This window comes from Vanellus vanellus (assembly GCF_965231255.1).
Source record: "Vanellus vanellus genome assembly, chromosome: 2".
NCBI classification, from domain to species: Eukaryota; Metazoa; Chordata; class Aves; order Charadriiformes; family Charadriidae; genus Vanellus; species Vanellus vanellus.
The window spans coordinates 3933626-3951430 of NC_138906.1; the positions used below are offsets into that span (position 1 = coordinate 3933626).

At 52.5% G+C, this 17805-nt stretch overlaps 1 protein-coding gene across 1 annotated transcript; it reads left to right on the forward strand.

The window, feature by feature from the left end:
• The first annotated feature begins 543 nt into the window (after window positions 1-543).
• Window positions 544-17075, forward strand: HHATL (hedgehog acyltransferase like). The gene is made up of 12 exons (XM_082478970.1): window positions 544-787; window positions 2526-2672; window positions 3410-3477; window positions 3857-3970; window positions 4129-4323; window positions 5184-5393; window positions 8903-9074; window positions 10709-10853; window positions 11477-11512; window positions 12266-12467; window positions 13903-14044; window positions 15304-17075. The coding sequence occupies exons 2-12, from the start codon at window positions 2567-2569 to the stop codon at window positions 15423-15425; spliced, it is 1512 nt and encodes a 503-aa protein (XP_082335096.1). The 5' UTR covers window positions 544-787; window positions 2526-2566; the 3' UTR covers window positions 15426-17075.
• The last annotated feature ends 730 nt before the right edge of the window (window positions 17076-17805 follow it).

Below are 17805 nucleotides of genomic sequence, written 5' to 3' on the forward strand. Positions count from 1 at the left end.
CTGTCTTGACTTGTTCTCAGCTGACTTGTATTTGCCCACCCCCATAATAACAGAGACCACAACCCAACCCAGCCCCGTCCCATCCCCTGCTTTGGTTGCAGATGCCGAAAGCTGAGAAGACATCCCCGAAGTTGGTTTGTAGAGATGTTTCAACCTCCTGAGCCCTGCGTTGATTTAAACACTGCCGAGTCAGGGAGAAAATGCAACTTTTGGCTCTGTGCCTCAGTTTCCCCATCCCCATGACATGATAGCTGCCTCCCCTCCTGCACAAGGTGACGGTGAGTTGTCCCCTCCCTTGCAGGGCTCAAAGAGGGGCACCGAAAACACCCCTGGGAAGGAGCCGGGCCCTGCGTGGGGGGCTGCCGTGACCCGGGGGCTGCTGTGGCCACCCCGGAGCCATGCTCCCTGGCCCAGGGGTGAGTTTTGGCAGCCAACACAGGTCCTCTCCAGCAGCTGCCGTGACAGACAGCTCCTGAACCAGCCCCCCTCTGCAGTGCTGCTTTAAAATAAAAATACCTCCCGCCTGCTCCGCTCCACTCCCGGCCAAACTTCCTCCAGGGGCAAGGTGGGGGGGGGGAGAGGGAGGGGGGAACGGCAGCCCAAAAATACACCCACGCATCCCCCCAAGCCAGGCTGAGAGATGCTGTAGGGCAAAGCCAACGGCCCCCAAAACCTTCCATCGCTTCCCTCCCCCTCCCCAAAATATCCCCCCCCCCTCCCCGTTGCAGTGCCGGACGCCGGATCCCCACACCCTCATCCACCTCCACCCGCGACCCCGGGACTCAAGGTCAGTAACGGTGGGGGGGTCGATGCGGGACTGGGGAGGGGGTGGGTGGGTGGAAGGGGGGGGGCTCTCCGGGGGTGGTGACACGCTGTTCCCGCAGTTTCAGGGCTTTTTGTCACCTCTCTCTGCTCCCACCGCCCGGCCGGGGGTCCGGGGAGGGGTGCGGGACTCGGGGGGGATGAGGATGCTGCTGCCCCGCGGATGCTCGGAGCCGGGGGGGCTGTGCTGGGGACCCCCCCCCCCCCCATGCACCTGACTCGACAGCTCGGGAGCGATCAGGAGTTAAAATTGTCCGAGGGGGTCCCCGGACAGCACCCACCACCCACCGCAGGGTCCTGGGAAGGGTGGGGGGGCGGTTAAACCACCTTCCCCCGTGGTTATTTGCGGGGTGGCCTTGCCCTCCCCCCCCCCCCCCCCCAAAAGGACAAAAAAGCCTTGAAAAGCGTGGAAATTACTTAAAAAGCGTGGAAAGGATTTAAAAAGAGCTCTTTAAAGCCACCTCCGGGAGCGCCCTCCCGCCGCAGGGGACCGCAGGGCGGTGGCAGCGCGCCCGCCCCGCAGCGGCCCCGCACCGGGGAGCGACCCCCGCACTCCCGGGTGCTGTGTCCAGCCCGGGAGAAGGGCCCTTCCCACCGGGAAAAGCTTTGTCTCCAGCTCTGGGGAAGATGGGGTCACCCCGCATCGCTGCCAACGACCTTCTCCCTCCCCGGCTCTTAAAAAAATTCAGCGACCATTATAAAAAAAAAAAAAAAGTCATTAAAAAATAGAAATTTAATAAGCCCTCACGGCAAAAGCTTTGCCATGCAGATGCGAAAGCAAAAGGTACCCGGGTCGCCTTTTACTGCTGCCGAAAAGCGGAGTTTCGCTCCGTAATTCCCTCCAAAGCGCCCCGCGCCGTCACGGGGGCCGTCCTCCCCCCACCCGCGGGGGATGTTCGCGAGTGGGTGGTGGTGGCGGATGTCCTCTCCCCCCCGCACCCATTCCCTCCCCCCGCAACCCGCCTGCTCCAGCCCTGAATTGCGTTTTTAGCAGCTGCCGGACGCAGTCGGGAGGCTGCAGAGCTCGGGGCGGACTGGGAGGCACGTCGCGCCGGGGTTAATTAGCCTTAGCAGGAATAATTAGCCCAGGGCTAATTGCAAGGTTGAACGGCGGCATCCCCCGAGCAGTGCCGATGCCGCTGGGGCAGAGCGGTCGGGGGGGTCCTGAGGCTTGTGGCTGGGAGCAGTTTAGGACCGCAGAGATTTAGGAGCCTCCCCGAGAGCTCCAGGTTGGGCAAAACCCCAGGAGAAGGTGAGCAGCAGCTCAGGGCTCTGGGGGTATCCCATCCCATCCCATCCCATCCCATCCCATCCCATCCCACCCAGCACAGGGCTCTATCCTGGATCCCCTCTAAGCATCTGATTAGGCATTAAGAGGGACATCACAGACACCTCATCCTGGGCTCCTGATATCCTGGAGCACCTCTGAACGTTGGGATGGACACAGCTTGCTGGGAAGAGCCCTTTTCCCAGCACCACCTGGCTGAGCTGCCCCCCAAAACCTGGCTCCCCGCACCTGAGTCGCTTCCCAGGGTTCAGCCCCAGGTGATACCACCTTCTTCTCTTTAGCTACTGACCTTCAAGGAAGTCCATAAAGCACAGCTGCTGAGGACCAGCAGCAATTTAAGGTGTTTGGGGGGGTGGGAGGGCAGGTGAGTTCTCACCTCTGGTTTTTCTCCCCCTCTCCTCCTTCCCTTTCCCAGGTCTGGATCCCCCGCACCAACAGGGGTGGTAACCTGCCCCCATGGGGGTTAAAACGATGCTCCCCAGCTACGAACTGGGGGTTTACGCTCTCGTAGTGACGTGCGCCGTGGTGTACAGCGGCAGCGGGATCTTCGAAGCATCCCAAGGTAATGCTTCCCCCATCGCATCCCCCCCCGGAGCAGGCCCTGGGAGGGAGGATGGACATAAGGTGGCTGCTTTTACAGCTGTCGGTACCAGCAGCAGATCCCTGGCTTTAATCCTTGCAGAGAACAGCTTGGGAATCCTTTGCGTGGTTCAAAACGGGGTTTTGCCTGGTTGCCCCTTGTCCCCATTTCCATGGCTCAGGGTAAGAGGCTGTGGCACATCACAACTCTCCAGAAGGTCTAGGTGCATTTTGAATTTAAAGCTAATAGGGCAAATCATCTTAAAGTGATCTGAAAAAATTCTCATCCTCAGTAACTGGCTTGTAAAGACACCAGCACTCACCCCTGGAAGGATCCCAAGGCTCTTCTCTTTCCTAAATTTTTTATCTGGCAAGGGAGGAACTATAGGAATGACCAGGCAACCACCCTGCCTACACGTGGGCTGGTTCCCAGATTTATTTTTGTTTTGGTCTGGAAGCCCAAAAACCTGAAAATGTCATGGGATTGGCCGAGGGTCCCTGGGATGTGGCACCACGCAATGGCTTTGCTGGAAAGTCAGGTGGAAATAGTTGAGTTTCCTCATTCCTATGGGGGTCCGTGGGGATTAGACACTTTGGGGATGGGGTGTTTGAGCCCTGACGGCTCATCGTCGCGGTGAGGAAGGCTCCTCCTGCCTTGCCGAAACCCGGGTCCTGTTTCCCAGAGCTGTTTCTCTCCCCGTAACTCCGCTTCTTTTGCAGACAGCGTGAACAGAAAGGCCTTTCGGGACGGCATAAAGCCGGGCTGGCACTACTTCGGCAGGAAGATGGTAAGCGGAGGAAGGACTCGGTCTTTTCTAGCTGCCGGCGAGGCGGTCGGCGCTGACCGCTGGAGAAGCAGAGCTGGTTTTTCTGCTGCTGACACACTTTTGCAAAGTCCACGTGACTCCTATTTTTCCTCCCGAAAGAACTAGTCGGGGAGAATATCAGCCCTGCAGCGCCGCGGATGCTCTGCTTTGTGTGCACCGAGACGAGCAACCTCTGCGCATCTCTCCTGGGGTTTTATGACCAAGCTTAAGTGCTCGGGAGCCCTTGGGTGGAAAATGGGAACAAAACCCTTGGAAAGTCGTGTGATTTCCCATCCAGATGGGTGTTGGGGCAGGGGTGCGAGGGCTGGGGGCAGTAAGGCGCCCGGTGCTGCTCCCGCAGGATGTGGCTGATTTCGAGTGGGTGATGTGGTTCACCTCGTTCAGGAACGTCATCATCTTCGCCCTCTCGGGACATGTCCTCTTCGGCAAGATCTGCTCCATGACGGTGCCACAGGTGAGCCAGGGATGTGGTGGGATGGATTTGAAAGCACCAGGGTGACCTGGGATGTGTGGAGGGGGCTTGAGGGGTGTTCTTGGATGGGGGGGATGTTCTAGGATGGAAGGAGCAGGGTTGGGACTTTCACCAAGCTGACCACAGCTCTCTTCTCGCAGCACCGGGCCGTGGTGTACATGCTGTATGGGGTCCTGGCTGTGCTGGGCAGCATGGGGCTCGTCTACCTGATGATCATCCTCTCCCACTGCCTTGTCCTCTACTCCGTTGCGATGGCCAAGCAGAAGTGGCTCTGCTACGTAGCCGGGTTTTGCTGTCTCGCCTCCTTCAAGATGGAGCCCTTCAGCTCCTGGCAGGTAGGTGCTCTGTTGCACCACCCGTCTGCCTCATTTCCAGCCCACTTGTGTCCCTCTCCTTGGCTTTATCTCCAGGGAGGGCTCCTGGGGCACCCCCCAAACCCTCGACAGTTCTCCTGGCTACATCAGAGCTCCACAGGGTTTGAGAGGGAGGACACTTGTGCCACTGAGTTTAGGAATAATCCCATAGAGGATATGTTGTGTTTTGGTGGCTTCCTGCTGGGCCAGAGCTCAGGACACTTGAGTCCTTCTTGCTGCTCAGGTAACAGCTTATCAGTCAGGCAAGACGTGTTCCTGCCCCGTGCCTCAGTTTCCCCATCTGCAACACAGTGCTGGGATGGGTTCAGCGATGCCCATGCCTATCTCTTAGGTCTCTGCCCAGTTCAGACTTTCACTGGTGGGTGGAGAGAAGCCCAGGAAGGACCTTATAAAGCCGTTCAGTCTCTTTGAAGGACAGTGCTGCCTGTCCTTGCCTGCAGCTCACCTCCTGAAATGCGTTCCCCCCTCTCCATCAGGCTTGTGCTGACTTTCCTTCACCTCCTGGGGGAGGGGGTTATGTCCCCGTGACGGGGTGACAATCCCACCCCAGACCCAAGCCTGCAATGGCCCGTAGCTGCTTGGTGAAGACATGGCCAAAAGGATCTACCACTTCCCAGCTCCTCCAGGATGCAGGGGACAGCTGGGAAAATGAGCCCCAGTTTTCTCTTTCCCACAGCAAAGCTAATTAGCTCCAGGGACAATTGGTGTCAGACCATAATTAGAGGCTTTGCTTGCTGCCCCAGGAGTGATGTCCTCTACAAAGCGAGGGAGCACAGAAGTGAAACCACGTTCCTGGTAGTAACTTTTTGTTTCTCATCCAGAGCGGGTTTGTAACGGGAGCTTTTGATCTTCAAGATGTCCTCTTCTATGGAGGAAGCAGCTTCACCATCATGCGCTGCATGAGCTTTGCACTCGAGAGCTCTGAGAGGAAAGAGGGCATCTACTCCATCTTCGACCTCCTCAAGTACAACTTCTACCTCCCATTCTTCTTCTTCGGGCCTGTCATGACGTTTGACCAGTTCCATGCCCAGGTGAGTGCTCCTGAGGCTGGGCTGGAGGAGGACCTCTCCCTGTGTCTATTTTCTTGGGTTTCATGCCTACAAAACCCCACCTTTTGCCACAGTGAAGGTGCAAATGGTTGTCGAGCTTCTCGTGGTCACTTAGAGTCTGTGGCCATAGTCTGGGCTGCACAAGGATGACATGGCTTTAGTGGGGAGGGGCATAAACTGATGGGTTTTTAACATTCCCTTTTGGGTTTTTTGGCCATTTCCATTGATCGGTTCAGAAGGGAAGACATTGCTGTGGTGAAAGCATCATGCTGGGATGAGGAGGGGAGGGTTCAGCTCATGTCCTTGCTTGCTGGGCACCTGCGCTGCTCGGTGCCTCGGTTCCGGTGTGCTGTCACCCCAGCAGCTCCATGCTGCCCCCCCATGCGGTGCCAGGAGGCCACCGTGAGAGCCAGACACATGGTGTCCATCCATAGGATCTCTGCATGCTGGTGGCTATGACAGCAAGGGCAGTCTCCCATTTCCATCCAGCTGGTTTGCCCAAGGAACATGAACTTCCAGGCATGGTCTGTGTGTCTGAAGATGAAGTTATTTCTCTAGAAATAAGTAACTTTGGGTGAAAGGCTGTGTTTCAGCAACCAGGGGCTTCCTCCGCTCCCCGTGAAATACCCTGGTGCCCCAACTCTTTGCCTGTACCGCACACAACCAAGGGGACTTTTTGAAAAGTGGACTCCAAAAAGCACTGGAAAACATCAGCAGAAGGTGAGGCTGGGGCCAGCCAACTGCTGGGGCTGTGTCACACCCAAAGATCAAGCGAAACGGCAGTGCTCTCCCTCCTCACTCTTCTCATCTCAACGTCCCTTTACAGCAGTGATCAGCCTTGGTCATCAAAGCAAGCTGGTGCTGCTTGTTAAGGGAGGGACCACTTGCTTGGTCAGCAGTGGTGTGGGGAAGGATTGCCATCACCCCTCCGTTTCCTTTTAAAGAACAGATACATTGAAATTTTGGACTCGACGTCTGGGTGAAAGAGCATTTTGGAAAAACATTTGTGAATTCAGAAGAAAAAACGACCCAGGGTAGGGGAGAGCAGCCAGAGCCTCCCTGGTGAGGAGGAGACCAAAGACCCACCCAGCTCAGCACCTTCTCTCCAATGTTGGGCTGGTAGTGGTTGCCTAAGAAAGGGTCTGCACTGGTCTTGTTTCCTCCAGTGGGCAGGATGAGTCCTAATCCAAGAACGTGGTAGTTCCTTCACCTGGGGCATTAACAACCTCAATCTTCAGGCTGAAAGGTGCAGGATTGAGATCCCTCAGGTCTTGCAGGATTTATTTAAAAGGACTTTTATAGCATTTGACCCTGAAGATCTTAAGGTCAGCTCTGGTATCCCCCATGAGGGATGCTCGCCATGTGGTGAGTCCACCAGCAGCTCTTTCTCAGCAGACGAGCACCAGGGATGAGCTGGCCCCAGCTGGGCTTTTCTTCCCAGGCTGCTGGAAGAAACGTTTCATCCTAAAGCTTCATCTTTCCAGTTGTGTTACCTGTCGGGCTGCAGTCCAGGCAAGCACGGCTCCAGCAGCCCCATTGGCCAAGCCCCTCCGAAGGGGATGCAGTGCCCTGGACTGCCCTCCTCACCCTATGATCTTCTTCCTTCCCCAGTTTTCGTCAGTCTTTCCTATGAGACAGGCAGCCTTGGCTTCTTCTAACGCTGCAGCCGGCTATCCATAAATCAGGGCGTTAAACTGCTGGTGTCTCCAAGACCTGAATTCCCACCACTGCTACAAAGCTTGGTCTGGAGGGTCTTCTTCCTTTTGCACAGACCCAAACCATGATGTTTACAGCCACTTAACGAGCAGTTCCCCCATCTGCTGCTTAAAACCCTCACCCTGAAGGCACAAGGAGTAAGTTCCGAACCCCTTTTCCATGCCCCTGCCAGGGGTCCAGTCTTGGCCAGGCCACCACTGCCATCTCCTGGCTAGATGTCCCCCTGCACTGCTGGAGCTGATTGCAGAGGTGAATTCCTAATTGCCCAACAGCAATTATGGAGGCAGGAAGATGGAGTCCCTTCCCCAGGGTGGGGTGTATGGCCCAGTTAGGGAATGGATGTGTCCCTTTGGCTCCTACTGGTGCTACATCCTAATGGAGTCCTTGCACCCCCATGTGTGGTGGGTACTCATCTGTACCAGGGCTTGGCCAGCCCCGTTCCAGCTGAAAAGCATCTTCCTTACTGAGATTAGGGGAACTAATTCACTTTTGTAGGGCTGGAAATGTGGGGAAAACAGCCCTCATCCCAAAGGGATGGTGGAAGAGTGCTGCCACCATGCACAGACATGAGGCCAGATGGGAAACGGAGGCCCCGTGTCCTCTCACGTGTCTCCATGCCGGAGCCCATTCTCCCTCAGCTTCTCCTCCAGCTCAGGGTCCAGTGGCCTCTTTGTATCCTTAAAGCACTTGGTATATAACAGACATGAAAAAATCTGGCAAAGGCTTTAATACTCGGGAATCATCTGGATTTGACGACGGGGCTGGTGCGGCAGCCTGCAGATTATGTTGGGAGAGCTCCCACCTCTCGCAGGGAATAAAGGGAAAGTAATAAACATAAGAGGATTTTGAATACAGCAGCAATTTTTTGCGGCAATGCGGGGAAGCAAGGACGTCAGTCTGCCCAGTGTAATCCTGAGAGCTTGCTCTGACGATTTTTATGTTACAACGGCCAGAGACGTGACAGCTCCTGGAGGCAAAGCCCGGCCCCTGTTCGTACAAGACACAGCAGAGAAGAAATCCCCACTGATCAGGCCCCCGACCAATTCAGGATGGCCCCACGAGCAGCACTCCTTCTCATTAACCACAGGTGACTGCAGCAGAAGCTCCAGAGAGCATCAGCCATCCTTCTCCTCCTCCTCCCAATTGACCCTGGCCAAAAATATGCATCTGGCCCTGGCAGAGCTGTCGGGTGGGATTCCAGCCCTGCTCCCAACCTCTCCTGGGCATGCAGATGTCCTTCCTGCTGTGGCATCCTGTAGATGTGACTGGTATGGGCATTTGCTCCTCGTTAGTGACCTGTCCAAAGGGCCACCCTTAAGCAAAGCTGACTTTCTGAACATGTCCCTTCAAAAAGAGCATAAAACGGAGCTCCCTGGTCAGTATGATTTTCACCCCACCTAAGGTCCTTCAGGTACATCCAGACCTGTCACTGCTGTGTCACACCATGTGCCTGAGCTGCTGGAAACCCCAGCGGTGGGAACAGCCTTTGCTAGGAGGGTGATCCAGGAGGCACACTGCTGCCGTGCTCAGCACTGAGGTGGGTGTGTTGGAAGGATGCTGTGGGTGGGACGTGTCCTGCTCCTTGTGGATGTGTTCACCTCAGCACCTTGGGTTTGCCTTAATCAATGGAGACTTGGTCTATGTAGTGCATGGTGTCATTTCTAAAGCAGAGCGTTGAGTCCCCATTTGGACCTTGATCATTTTTTCTGGATGGAGGAACATACTCCCCATCCTGTCTCTCAGCTGAGCCCTTTCCTGGTTTGCCGTCCTGGCAGGTGAGCACCCGAGAGCTGAGGCGCAAAGATGATGAGATGAGGAATATTCGGGTCCATGCCCTCCTCCATGTGGGGGCCATCATTGCTGTGGACATCTTCTTCCACTTCTTCTACATCCTCACCCTTCCTTCTGACCTGAAGTTCGTGAACCGCCTCTCGGACTGGTCCTTGGGTGAGTGGCCATTCTTGGACATGCTCATACCTGTACTTAGCTTCAAGGCAGCGGTGAGTGAATCACATCTCCATCTATCTCCATTGAGAGGCTTCGTCAATGCCTATGTTGGACAGGTTTGGGTAAAACCCCCTTCTTCCCAATCACAATAAAACAGACCTGGGTTCTGTCAGATGGCGTTGGTTTGACACCCTCTTAAGGTCCTGGAATAAACTGTTTAGTTCGCGGTTTAAGTGGCTGAGCACCAAGCTGTTCCTGTTGACTTTGGCTGGAATGGAAAGGAGCTCAGAACCTCCAAAAATCAGCCCCATGCTGCAAGAGCCACATCTGGTATCTCAGAGCCTTCACAGGTGGCCACCCATCAGGGGTGTTTCTGAGCCACTGAAATGGTCACAGGGTGTAAGTTGTACAAAGAGGGCTCAGGGGAGTTCTAGCTGCTGTCTTCGACTACCTAAAGGAGGGCTGTAGAGAAGGTGGACTCTTGGATGCTGGCAGGGAAGAAGCAGGACACAATGAACAAGGTGCAGCAAGGCAAAGTCTGGTTGCATGTAAAGATTTATTTTTTTCTTAGAGTGGTCAGACATTGAATGTGGGTCCTCAGGGGGTTTATAGATTCTCAAAAAAATAGAGATATTCAGTACTTAAATGGACACGGTCTGGAGCAACCTGATCTCCGTTTGACTTTGGCTGTGCTCTGAGCAGGGCTGGACTAGGGACCTTCAGAAGCCAAACTCCTGGGATGACTAGTGGTGGCAGTGGTGTCATTCAGCTGGCAGCTGGATGGAGGATTTCAGCTGGCCAAATACACATCTGATGCCAGAATTTGAGATGCTATAGGGTATCTGACATGCACACAGAGCAAATAGAGGCTGGAGAAGCCAGTCTCTCCAGAGTGGCAGCTGGAGGCCAGGAGAAAAACCTCATACAGCTAGAATGGCACTAGCATGAATTTAGGGTGTCAGAAGAGACCTGGGTGGACTGACCAAGCATATGTGTTACTTCAGAGGGAGCTGAGCTCTTCTGCAGGCTCTGCTGACTGTATCGACCGTATCTGCCTTGTCCATGATGGAATCTCAGGCATGGCTCACATTGAGGCACTGCGTGACCTGTAATCTGTGAGCTGAATCTCACCAAGATGGAGTCATTTTAGCTTCTGTTTTTTCCTGCAGGAATCATCTTCCAGTGTCAGGCATATATCCAAGTCAGGTTCTAGCCCTGGCTCTGCCGTAGCATCGACGTTACAACTATGACCATGAGCTGGGACAGGGTGTATTTCGATGAAGGTGTCAATAAAACTTCAGTGGTCAGACTCGAGAACTGTGATGAGTCGTCATAGGTTAACAAACCTTAGAGGGGAGGAAAGATCTTGTGCTGGAAGAAATGAGATCTTGGACTGCCAAGACCAATAAACAGTTTGCTCACAAATACCCCAAGAAGATATTGTCCTTTGGTTCAAGCTTCTTAAAAAGCTACTTAGTTTTAAAAAGCTTTGGGGGTCCAAGACAACATTAGACTGTCCTTTTGATGTTATGTTTGTTGCAATAGACTACACACTCCCACGGGACATGATGTCCCCCAGAGTCCTGAAGGCACCCCGTGCTCCGTTTCACGTGTTTGACTCATTTTTGCTCCAGCTGGCTTGGCCTACTCCAATTTGGTGTACGACTGGGTGAAAGCTGCTGTCATGTTTGGGGTCATCAACACCATCGCCAGACTGGACCACTTGGACCCACCCCAGCCCCCAAAATGCATCACCATGCTCTATGTCTTCGCAGAAACGTGAGTACCCTGCGTGCATCGATGAAGAGAGATGACATGTTTGACCAGACTGAAATGTGCATGGCGGGGAGGAGGTCTGGGCTGTGCTTCTGATATTAGGAAGATGTTCTGATATTAGGAAGAAATTCTTTACTGTGAGGGTGGTGAGGCCCTGGCGCAGGTTGCCCAGAGAAGCTGTGGCTGCCCCATCCCTGGAGGTGTTCAAGGCCAGGTTGGATGGGGCTTGGAGCAACCTGGTGTGGTGGGAGGTGTCCCTGCCCATGGCAGGGGGGTAGGAACTCGATGATCTTTAAGGTCCCTTCCAACCTAAACCATTCTATGATTCTGAGCAGCTGGCCTGTAAGTTGGAGACTACCTACATTGATCAATCTATACTGAACTTATAGTTCAGACCTGGCCATAGCCCAGCGAAATATTCTTGGGCAGGAAGCAATGGGAAAGATAGGTTACAACCATGCCGGTAGTGGGAGGACCTGTTCAAGGAAGGAGCACGGACAACGGCTGTGAACAAGGTTCAAGCAGTACCTCATCAGGGGACCAGGCACCTTCTATAGCTGACTGCTGCATGGAAGGGCGTCATTACACTGAGTGTTTTAACATGCTCTTTATCATCTGCATTTTAGGCATTTTGACAGAGGGATTAATGACTGGCTATGCAAGTAAGTGCGTAATCAATTGTCTCCAGTCTGGTTCAGAGTCTTCTCTTTCATCACATAGCAATGAAGCATTAAATGCTGTTTATCCCAAGGCTGAGGTGTCCTCTCTTCTGGGTGAATCCCACTACGGCATGAAGTCATATTTGGTCTGTTTTACCCCTTAAGACCATTGAATTAACCACCACAAAGTGCAACAGACCCTGCCCTCTCTCCCCCCCCCCCCCCCCCAAAGTTGGGAATAAGTCTTGTCCCAGAAAACCCTTTAGGCCTGATGGGTTTAGTGGTCCCTCAAGGGAGGAAGAGTCAGGTTCATATTCCACCGGGAGGAAAGGGGAATTGAGCCCAGGTTTCCCATATCCTGAGCAACAAGGGTGGCCGGAGCTCCATCTACATCTCCCTCAGCCCTTCAGCTCTCTTCAGCCATGAGTACACACCAGCAAACCTGTACTGGAGGTGCTGGCTCCTCTGTGCTGAAATCCTGTGCACCAGCAAGTCTGAGATAGCCTGCAGCTCTATGGATGCACACATTTTATCAACCCTTTACCTGCAAGAGGGGGACAGGGTGGTGTTTTGTCCTTAAGGAGCTATAGGTTTGTGAGGAAAACAAGCCACGTATAGCTGGACTGTAGCAAAAATCAGTTTATGGCTAGAACGTGTCAGTCAAAACATCCTTCTTGGTGGGTAAGTGTGGGAGGAGGGACCCCAGAGGGCTCTCCTTGACTACAGGGAGCACCGACCACTTTTCTTGGCTGTTAGGTACGTGTATGACCACATTGGAGAGAACCATGACCACATCATGAAGGAGCTCATGGCCACAATTGCCACCTTTGCCGTCACCACCCTGTGGCTGGGGCCCTGTGAAATCGTTTACATCTGGTCTGTCTTCAACTGCTTTGGCCTCAACTTTGAGCTCTGGGTGCAGAAGTTCTTCCAGCAAGAGCCCTTTGCCAAACTGGAGGTGAGGAGATGGGTGCAAGTGGATGGGGAAAGATCAATGGGTCTGGGGTCAAACTGTGTTGCTGGAGAACATCCATGGCTGTAGGGAGCTCAAACTTGTTTATAGAGGTCAGATCCATTTTCAGCTGTGACTGAAGAGCAACATCCCTGATGATGCCATGCAGCTCCATGTCTAAGCCTTCTGCATGGACACCTGAAGGTCTCTCCTGTGGCCTGTAGCCTCCTTGTGATCAGCTGCTCAGCTGTGCAAGGGAAACACAGTCCTGGTGCTTTGTATCTCTTCATTTTAGGCACGGTGTCACCCACCCAGAGCAAATTGTCCCCAGGCACTGTGATGCTTCACGGGAAATTTAAGTTGGGTGTGGAGGGAAAACAAAGGTGCAAGAGAATAAGTACTGCTGCCCCAATGAGGCACTGAAGTAGCACAGATGGACACGAAATCTGAGCTCTGTCCACAGGGAAATGTTTGTACATTTCCATATGGAAAACGTTTGTTCTTCTTGTTCTGCAAAACATCTTGGCATTCTGATTGGTTTTGATCAGATTTCTGATAAAAGCAAATGTTTAAGTACTAGAATTAATTATTTTCCAACCACTCCAAAGCTTAGTGCCCCGTCTCTGTTTGGGACCAAGGTGCCTCAGGGACATGTTGGAAGAAAAACTCCACCCTGGAAACAATTCTGTTGCTTATTTGTTTCACCCAATCTAAAGTCTGGAGGTCCTACACGGGTTCAGAAAAGACCCCTTTTGAATAAAAACTCTGGAGAGCAATCCTCCCATTTGCTCTTCTCGTTGAACTTCTAATCAGATTATAGCACTCTCGGGCAGTGAAATCTCCTCCCCTGCAGCACCGCAGTTCTCAGCACTAAGTGGCCTGGGGATTCATCGTGCTCTTTGAAGATTGCTATAAACCTCCTCTCCACTCCTCTCGCAGCAGCTGCTCCTGAGGATTATGTACCGCCAGTGATAATTTCACTCCGCTGCTGTCACTAGTTTTCAGCTTCTTTTTTTTTTGTTGTTTTTAATTCCTAAGAAACAATTTCTACCATGAGCTGGGAGCACTTTGCACGTAGGGCTAATAATAATCCTGGTGTACAACAGCATTTGTCTGCCTTGAGGAATGGCTCACCCAAGGCAAGAGATGAAGAAAGCAGTACTCAGCCATTACAATTAGCATGAAACCATGTGTAACATCTTGCCTCTGCTCATGGGACCTTGAAACACCAGTCCAGAGTCCCAAATACGTTCGAGTCCAGCAAAAGAGCAGAAGTTGTATCTTGTCCTTACGTTTCTTCATCCCAGAGGCACCAAAGGTTGCTCTAATTTTTGCCTACCCCTCTGTGATCCCAGCTGGAGTTTGACTGGAGTTGGACCACTGCGTCCCCTTTCCTTACAGCCCTGTTTTTCCTCACACTCTGCTCCTCTCCCTTCCACAGGCCAAAATGTCAGCGGCCATGTCTCGGCGGATTAGGGCAGTTTTTGGGGCAGCAAACTTCTGGGCAATCGTCCTCTACAACATCCTAGCTCTCAACAGCCTGGAGTTTGCACTGCTGGTCACCAAGAGACTGCTTCTGACAGGTAAGATGCTACCAGCATTCCCCATCAAGGTGCCCTTGTCTTGGTGGGGGGACACTAGTAGGGGAGCTGAGAACTGGGACTTTCAAGTCCTCTTGGTGGCCTGGCCATTGGCTTGTTACGTGGCTGCTCCCAATATGCTTAAGTATCGTTCAAAAGGTGCAAGTAGCTGTTTCTTAGCTCCCACTCTTCTTGTGTGACCTCTCTGGGGTATGAGCTGCCTTCCAGGTGTGCTTATACAGCTCCTAGCGCAGTCCGATGCTGTGATTTCGATTCCTTGCAGCAACACAAAGGTCACATTCGCCCCACCAAGGTGGTCTGTGAAATGATCCCCTTGCTGGAGAAAGGGATTTACTTGTCCTACCCCATCTCCTTTTGCTTTAGCAGATACTCCTGCATCAACCTGAAGGTGACAGTTATAAATCCTCGTGCTATGGTCTTATCTGTACCTTTCTAATTGGTGGATGGTGGCACTATTTTGAAGTCTTCTTGAGCAGCCCAGGGTATAAATAGCCATTAGGAGCCCATGTCCTCCAGCCCTCTCTGGGACAGGGCTGGCGTAGGAATTGGATAATGTGACGCTCTGGGCTCGGTGTGCCAGAAGTGCCTGCCCGCTGAGCTAGCTGGCTTTTGCTGGTTGCATTATTCATTTCAGAGGTCCTGTTTTAGCAGGTACAAAGCCTGCGTCTCCCCTCTGCTGTGGATACCAGACTCGTGGTTACAAATGCCGTCAGACCTTTCCTAAGCAGAGGAAGAGCTCCTGGCTCTCAGTCACTTACCTAGATGACAAAAAACGTGTTTCCTGGGCGCACACTGTGTCCCCACTAAGTATGGGACAAAGCTGGGGTTGATCCTCAGCGTCAGTGGGGCACAAAGCTTCCAGAAAGTCACCATGCTGAACAAATGATGGACATGGGCAGGTTGAATGGGCAGAAAGTCAACCACCAAGTCTGAACTTGGGGGGCAGAAGGAGTTTTGGAGGTAAGGGAGTGCTCAATGACACTCCAGCATGTTCCCACATTAACTGTGGCCCATGATGCCTTGGTGGGCTCAGGCACCACTTCATCTAAAATCCAATCCTGGGAATTTCTCTCTTCTCTCAGTGAAGCTGTAGGTCTGGATCTACAATGGAAAATGTTGTTGGCCATCATGAACTTTTGGGACCTCCCAAACCCACCTGAGAGGCAGCAATGCTGGAGAAGAGCTGGCCCTGTTAGGCAAGTAGCTACACCAAGATGACCATGTCTCCCTCCACCTTTTAGGTTTCCCTGTCAGCACCTTGTCCATCTGGTTCATCACATACTGCGGAGTGCAGCTGATCAAAGAGCGTGAGCGCATCCTGGCCATTGAGGAGGAGAAGTGTGACAAAGCAAAGGTGGAGTAGAAGAAGGCATCAGCGGGCTTGTCCCAAAGCCTCGTCTGCCCTCCAGCCACCGTTGCCAGGCTAGCTACTGGCAGGAGCTCTCCAAGCACTCCTGAAAATCGGACTGCTGTAGCTCACCCATGTAGAAGTCACCTGGAAGACGCAGGTCACCCCCTTGCTGCAGGAAAGATTTTTCTCTATTACACCGTGGGCATTTCTCAGGCTCCCCATGTGTGGCAGACTGCTGAGGCAGGCTCCCAGGACGTTTCTTTAATGCTGGCAAGAGCCATCCCCATCATTTTTCTGACCCTCTGACATTAAGTAGGCCTAGAGATTTCACCCACCTTTCCCATAACGCTTGGTCCACCAGCACTTGGCTCTCCCACAGGACCTGTACCCCAGGTCTCCCAGAGGAGACTCTCCAAGTCCCACAGCTGAAGGTTTTGGGGTGGGCTAGAAACACACAGCTATGAGAAAGGGATTAGCTGGAGCCGAGCCTGCTCTAAGCAGACCATCTCCAGGTAGCTTCCAGCCCAAGCATCCCATGTTTCTTTCACTACAAGAAATGGTCAGCATCCACTGTCAAGTGTTCAGCATCTATGGTTGTGCAGTAAGGAGTGTGAAATGGCTCAGCATGATCTATACCTACCAAGAGGCTAATAAATAAATAGTACAGTCTTTATAGAAAGGGAAGGAGGACCAGGAATGGCACATTGAAGGGTAATTATCTCCCCACCACTGTCAGCGCTGCAGAGTGATAGCTGTTACGATCTCTGCGAAGCAGGTCCCTTCAGTGCTAAAAGTCTTAAAAAATGATTTAGTGCCAACATCAGGCATAGCTAATGAGAGTGTGGGAGCCGTACCTGCTTCACAGCTATCGCACATTGTGTACAACTTGCCCGAAGACCGGGCATGCTGAAGAAACAGAACACATGGGTCACAACTGCTTGGTCCCCAGGCCCCACCTCAGACCGATAGGGGCCTCCACTGCTGGGTCTGAGACTGATGTGGCAACTATGACCATCCTGCCGTGATACGTGTCCTGGGACTCAAACCAAATCCCATTTGCGTTTTTTTACACACTGTGGACAAAGGTTTAAGCTCACATTCCTGCTCATGGCTGAGGAACAGAAGATGCTATAGCCAACTCTTGCTCATCATCCATCCATCCCTTTACTCAACTGACTTTGGTGCACACAGCCTAAGCCAGTGATTGCATGGCTGAATGAGCACACACATAGGTACAACCAAAGGAGAAAGACCCTGAATGAAGGGCAGTGATCTGGGACTCGGTGGTGGAGTGGAAGCCCACAATAGACTCCTTGGAGAAGTAGACTTGGGGACACTGCATAGTGAGTGCATTGAACAAATGTACGTGTGAAACAGTGCCTTGGGGAAAAAGTGGGTTAATAATTGAAAAATAGCTCTGTCTCTCTTACACTTTAAAGTAACTTTCAGTGGCCTTATATCTGAGTTCTGTTGATGTTTGGTGAGGGCAGAGTCTGGACCACTTTGTAATTTGGGTTGAGAAGCTCGGTGCTGGTGTATTCTGGCTTCCCTGTGGATGAAACAGGATTGGTTCCTAGCCAGCTTTCAGCTCTGCCAAAGTAATTTGTGACGTCCCTGATAAATGTCATTTATTTATGTAGTAAATAAATGTTGGAAATCTGTGGCGCCTGTAATGCTGCTGTAGTGCAGGTGACAACCTGGGTAACAAAAAGCCATCAGAGCTGAGAGACACAGGGATCTGGTTGCGAGTTCTCACCTCCCACCCCTAATTGTGACCCAAGATAAAACACTGTTGAGTTTGGTAGAAACCCACCTTAGCAGCATCACCAGATCGGAGGTTTAGCTGCAGCTTGATTCATATTCACCTTTATTTTGACTCCATCTTCATGCTGGTGAAATATCATGACCTTAGTGCCATCAAGCTTTCATCCATAGAGCTTTTATTCCTAGGAGCCCGACCCAAAATGTTGGAAGTAGCAGCAGCTATTGTGCCGTGGTGGCATCTCTAGTCACATCCCCCAAACCCCTTCAGCTACCAGGCACATCCCTTTTTAACACAGATCTGCTGCTGGAGTTTTTGTAGATGTTTCTTGATGTCTCCATTATTTCAGATTTACTCTTTACCACCAAGACAGCTATGCCATGATGTGCTTCCTCCCAGCATAAAATTCAGCTCTTTTCCTCGATGTGGGTGTTCTTGTACAGCTGAAACCACCTTGAGGTGCTGAGACCACGGGCTCTGTCTCTGCAGGTGGTTCAGCTCACGGTCCCTGGCCACCCAGGAGGACAGAGTCACCCACCTCCCGGTGTTGAAGTGGGTGACTCACATGGCAAAGCCCAGTGACTCTGCACTGTCCTCCTGACTTGGATATTCCAGGAGAGAAAATAACCC

Excerpts from the sequence above, each read along its gene's own strand:
- HHATL (XM_082478970.1), top strand. The coding sequence starts at position 2,567 with ATGGGGGTTAAAACGATGCTCCCCAGCTACGAACTGGGGGTTTACGCT. Across the intron at positions 9,075-10,708 it reads CCTCTCGGACTGGTCCTTGG|CTGGCTTGGCCTACTCCAAT; the intron begins GTGAGTGGCCAT and ends TTTTTGCTCCAG. Across the intron at positions 14,045-15,303 it reads CAAGAGACTGCTTCTGACAG|GTTTCCCTGTCAGCACCTTG; the intron begins GTAAGATGCTAC and ends TCCACCTTTTAG.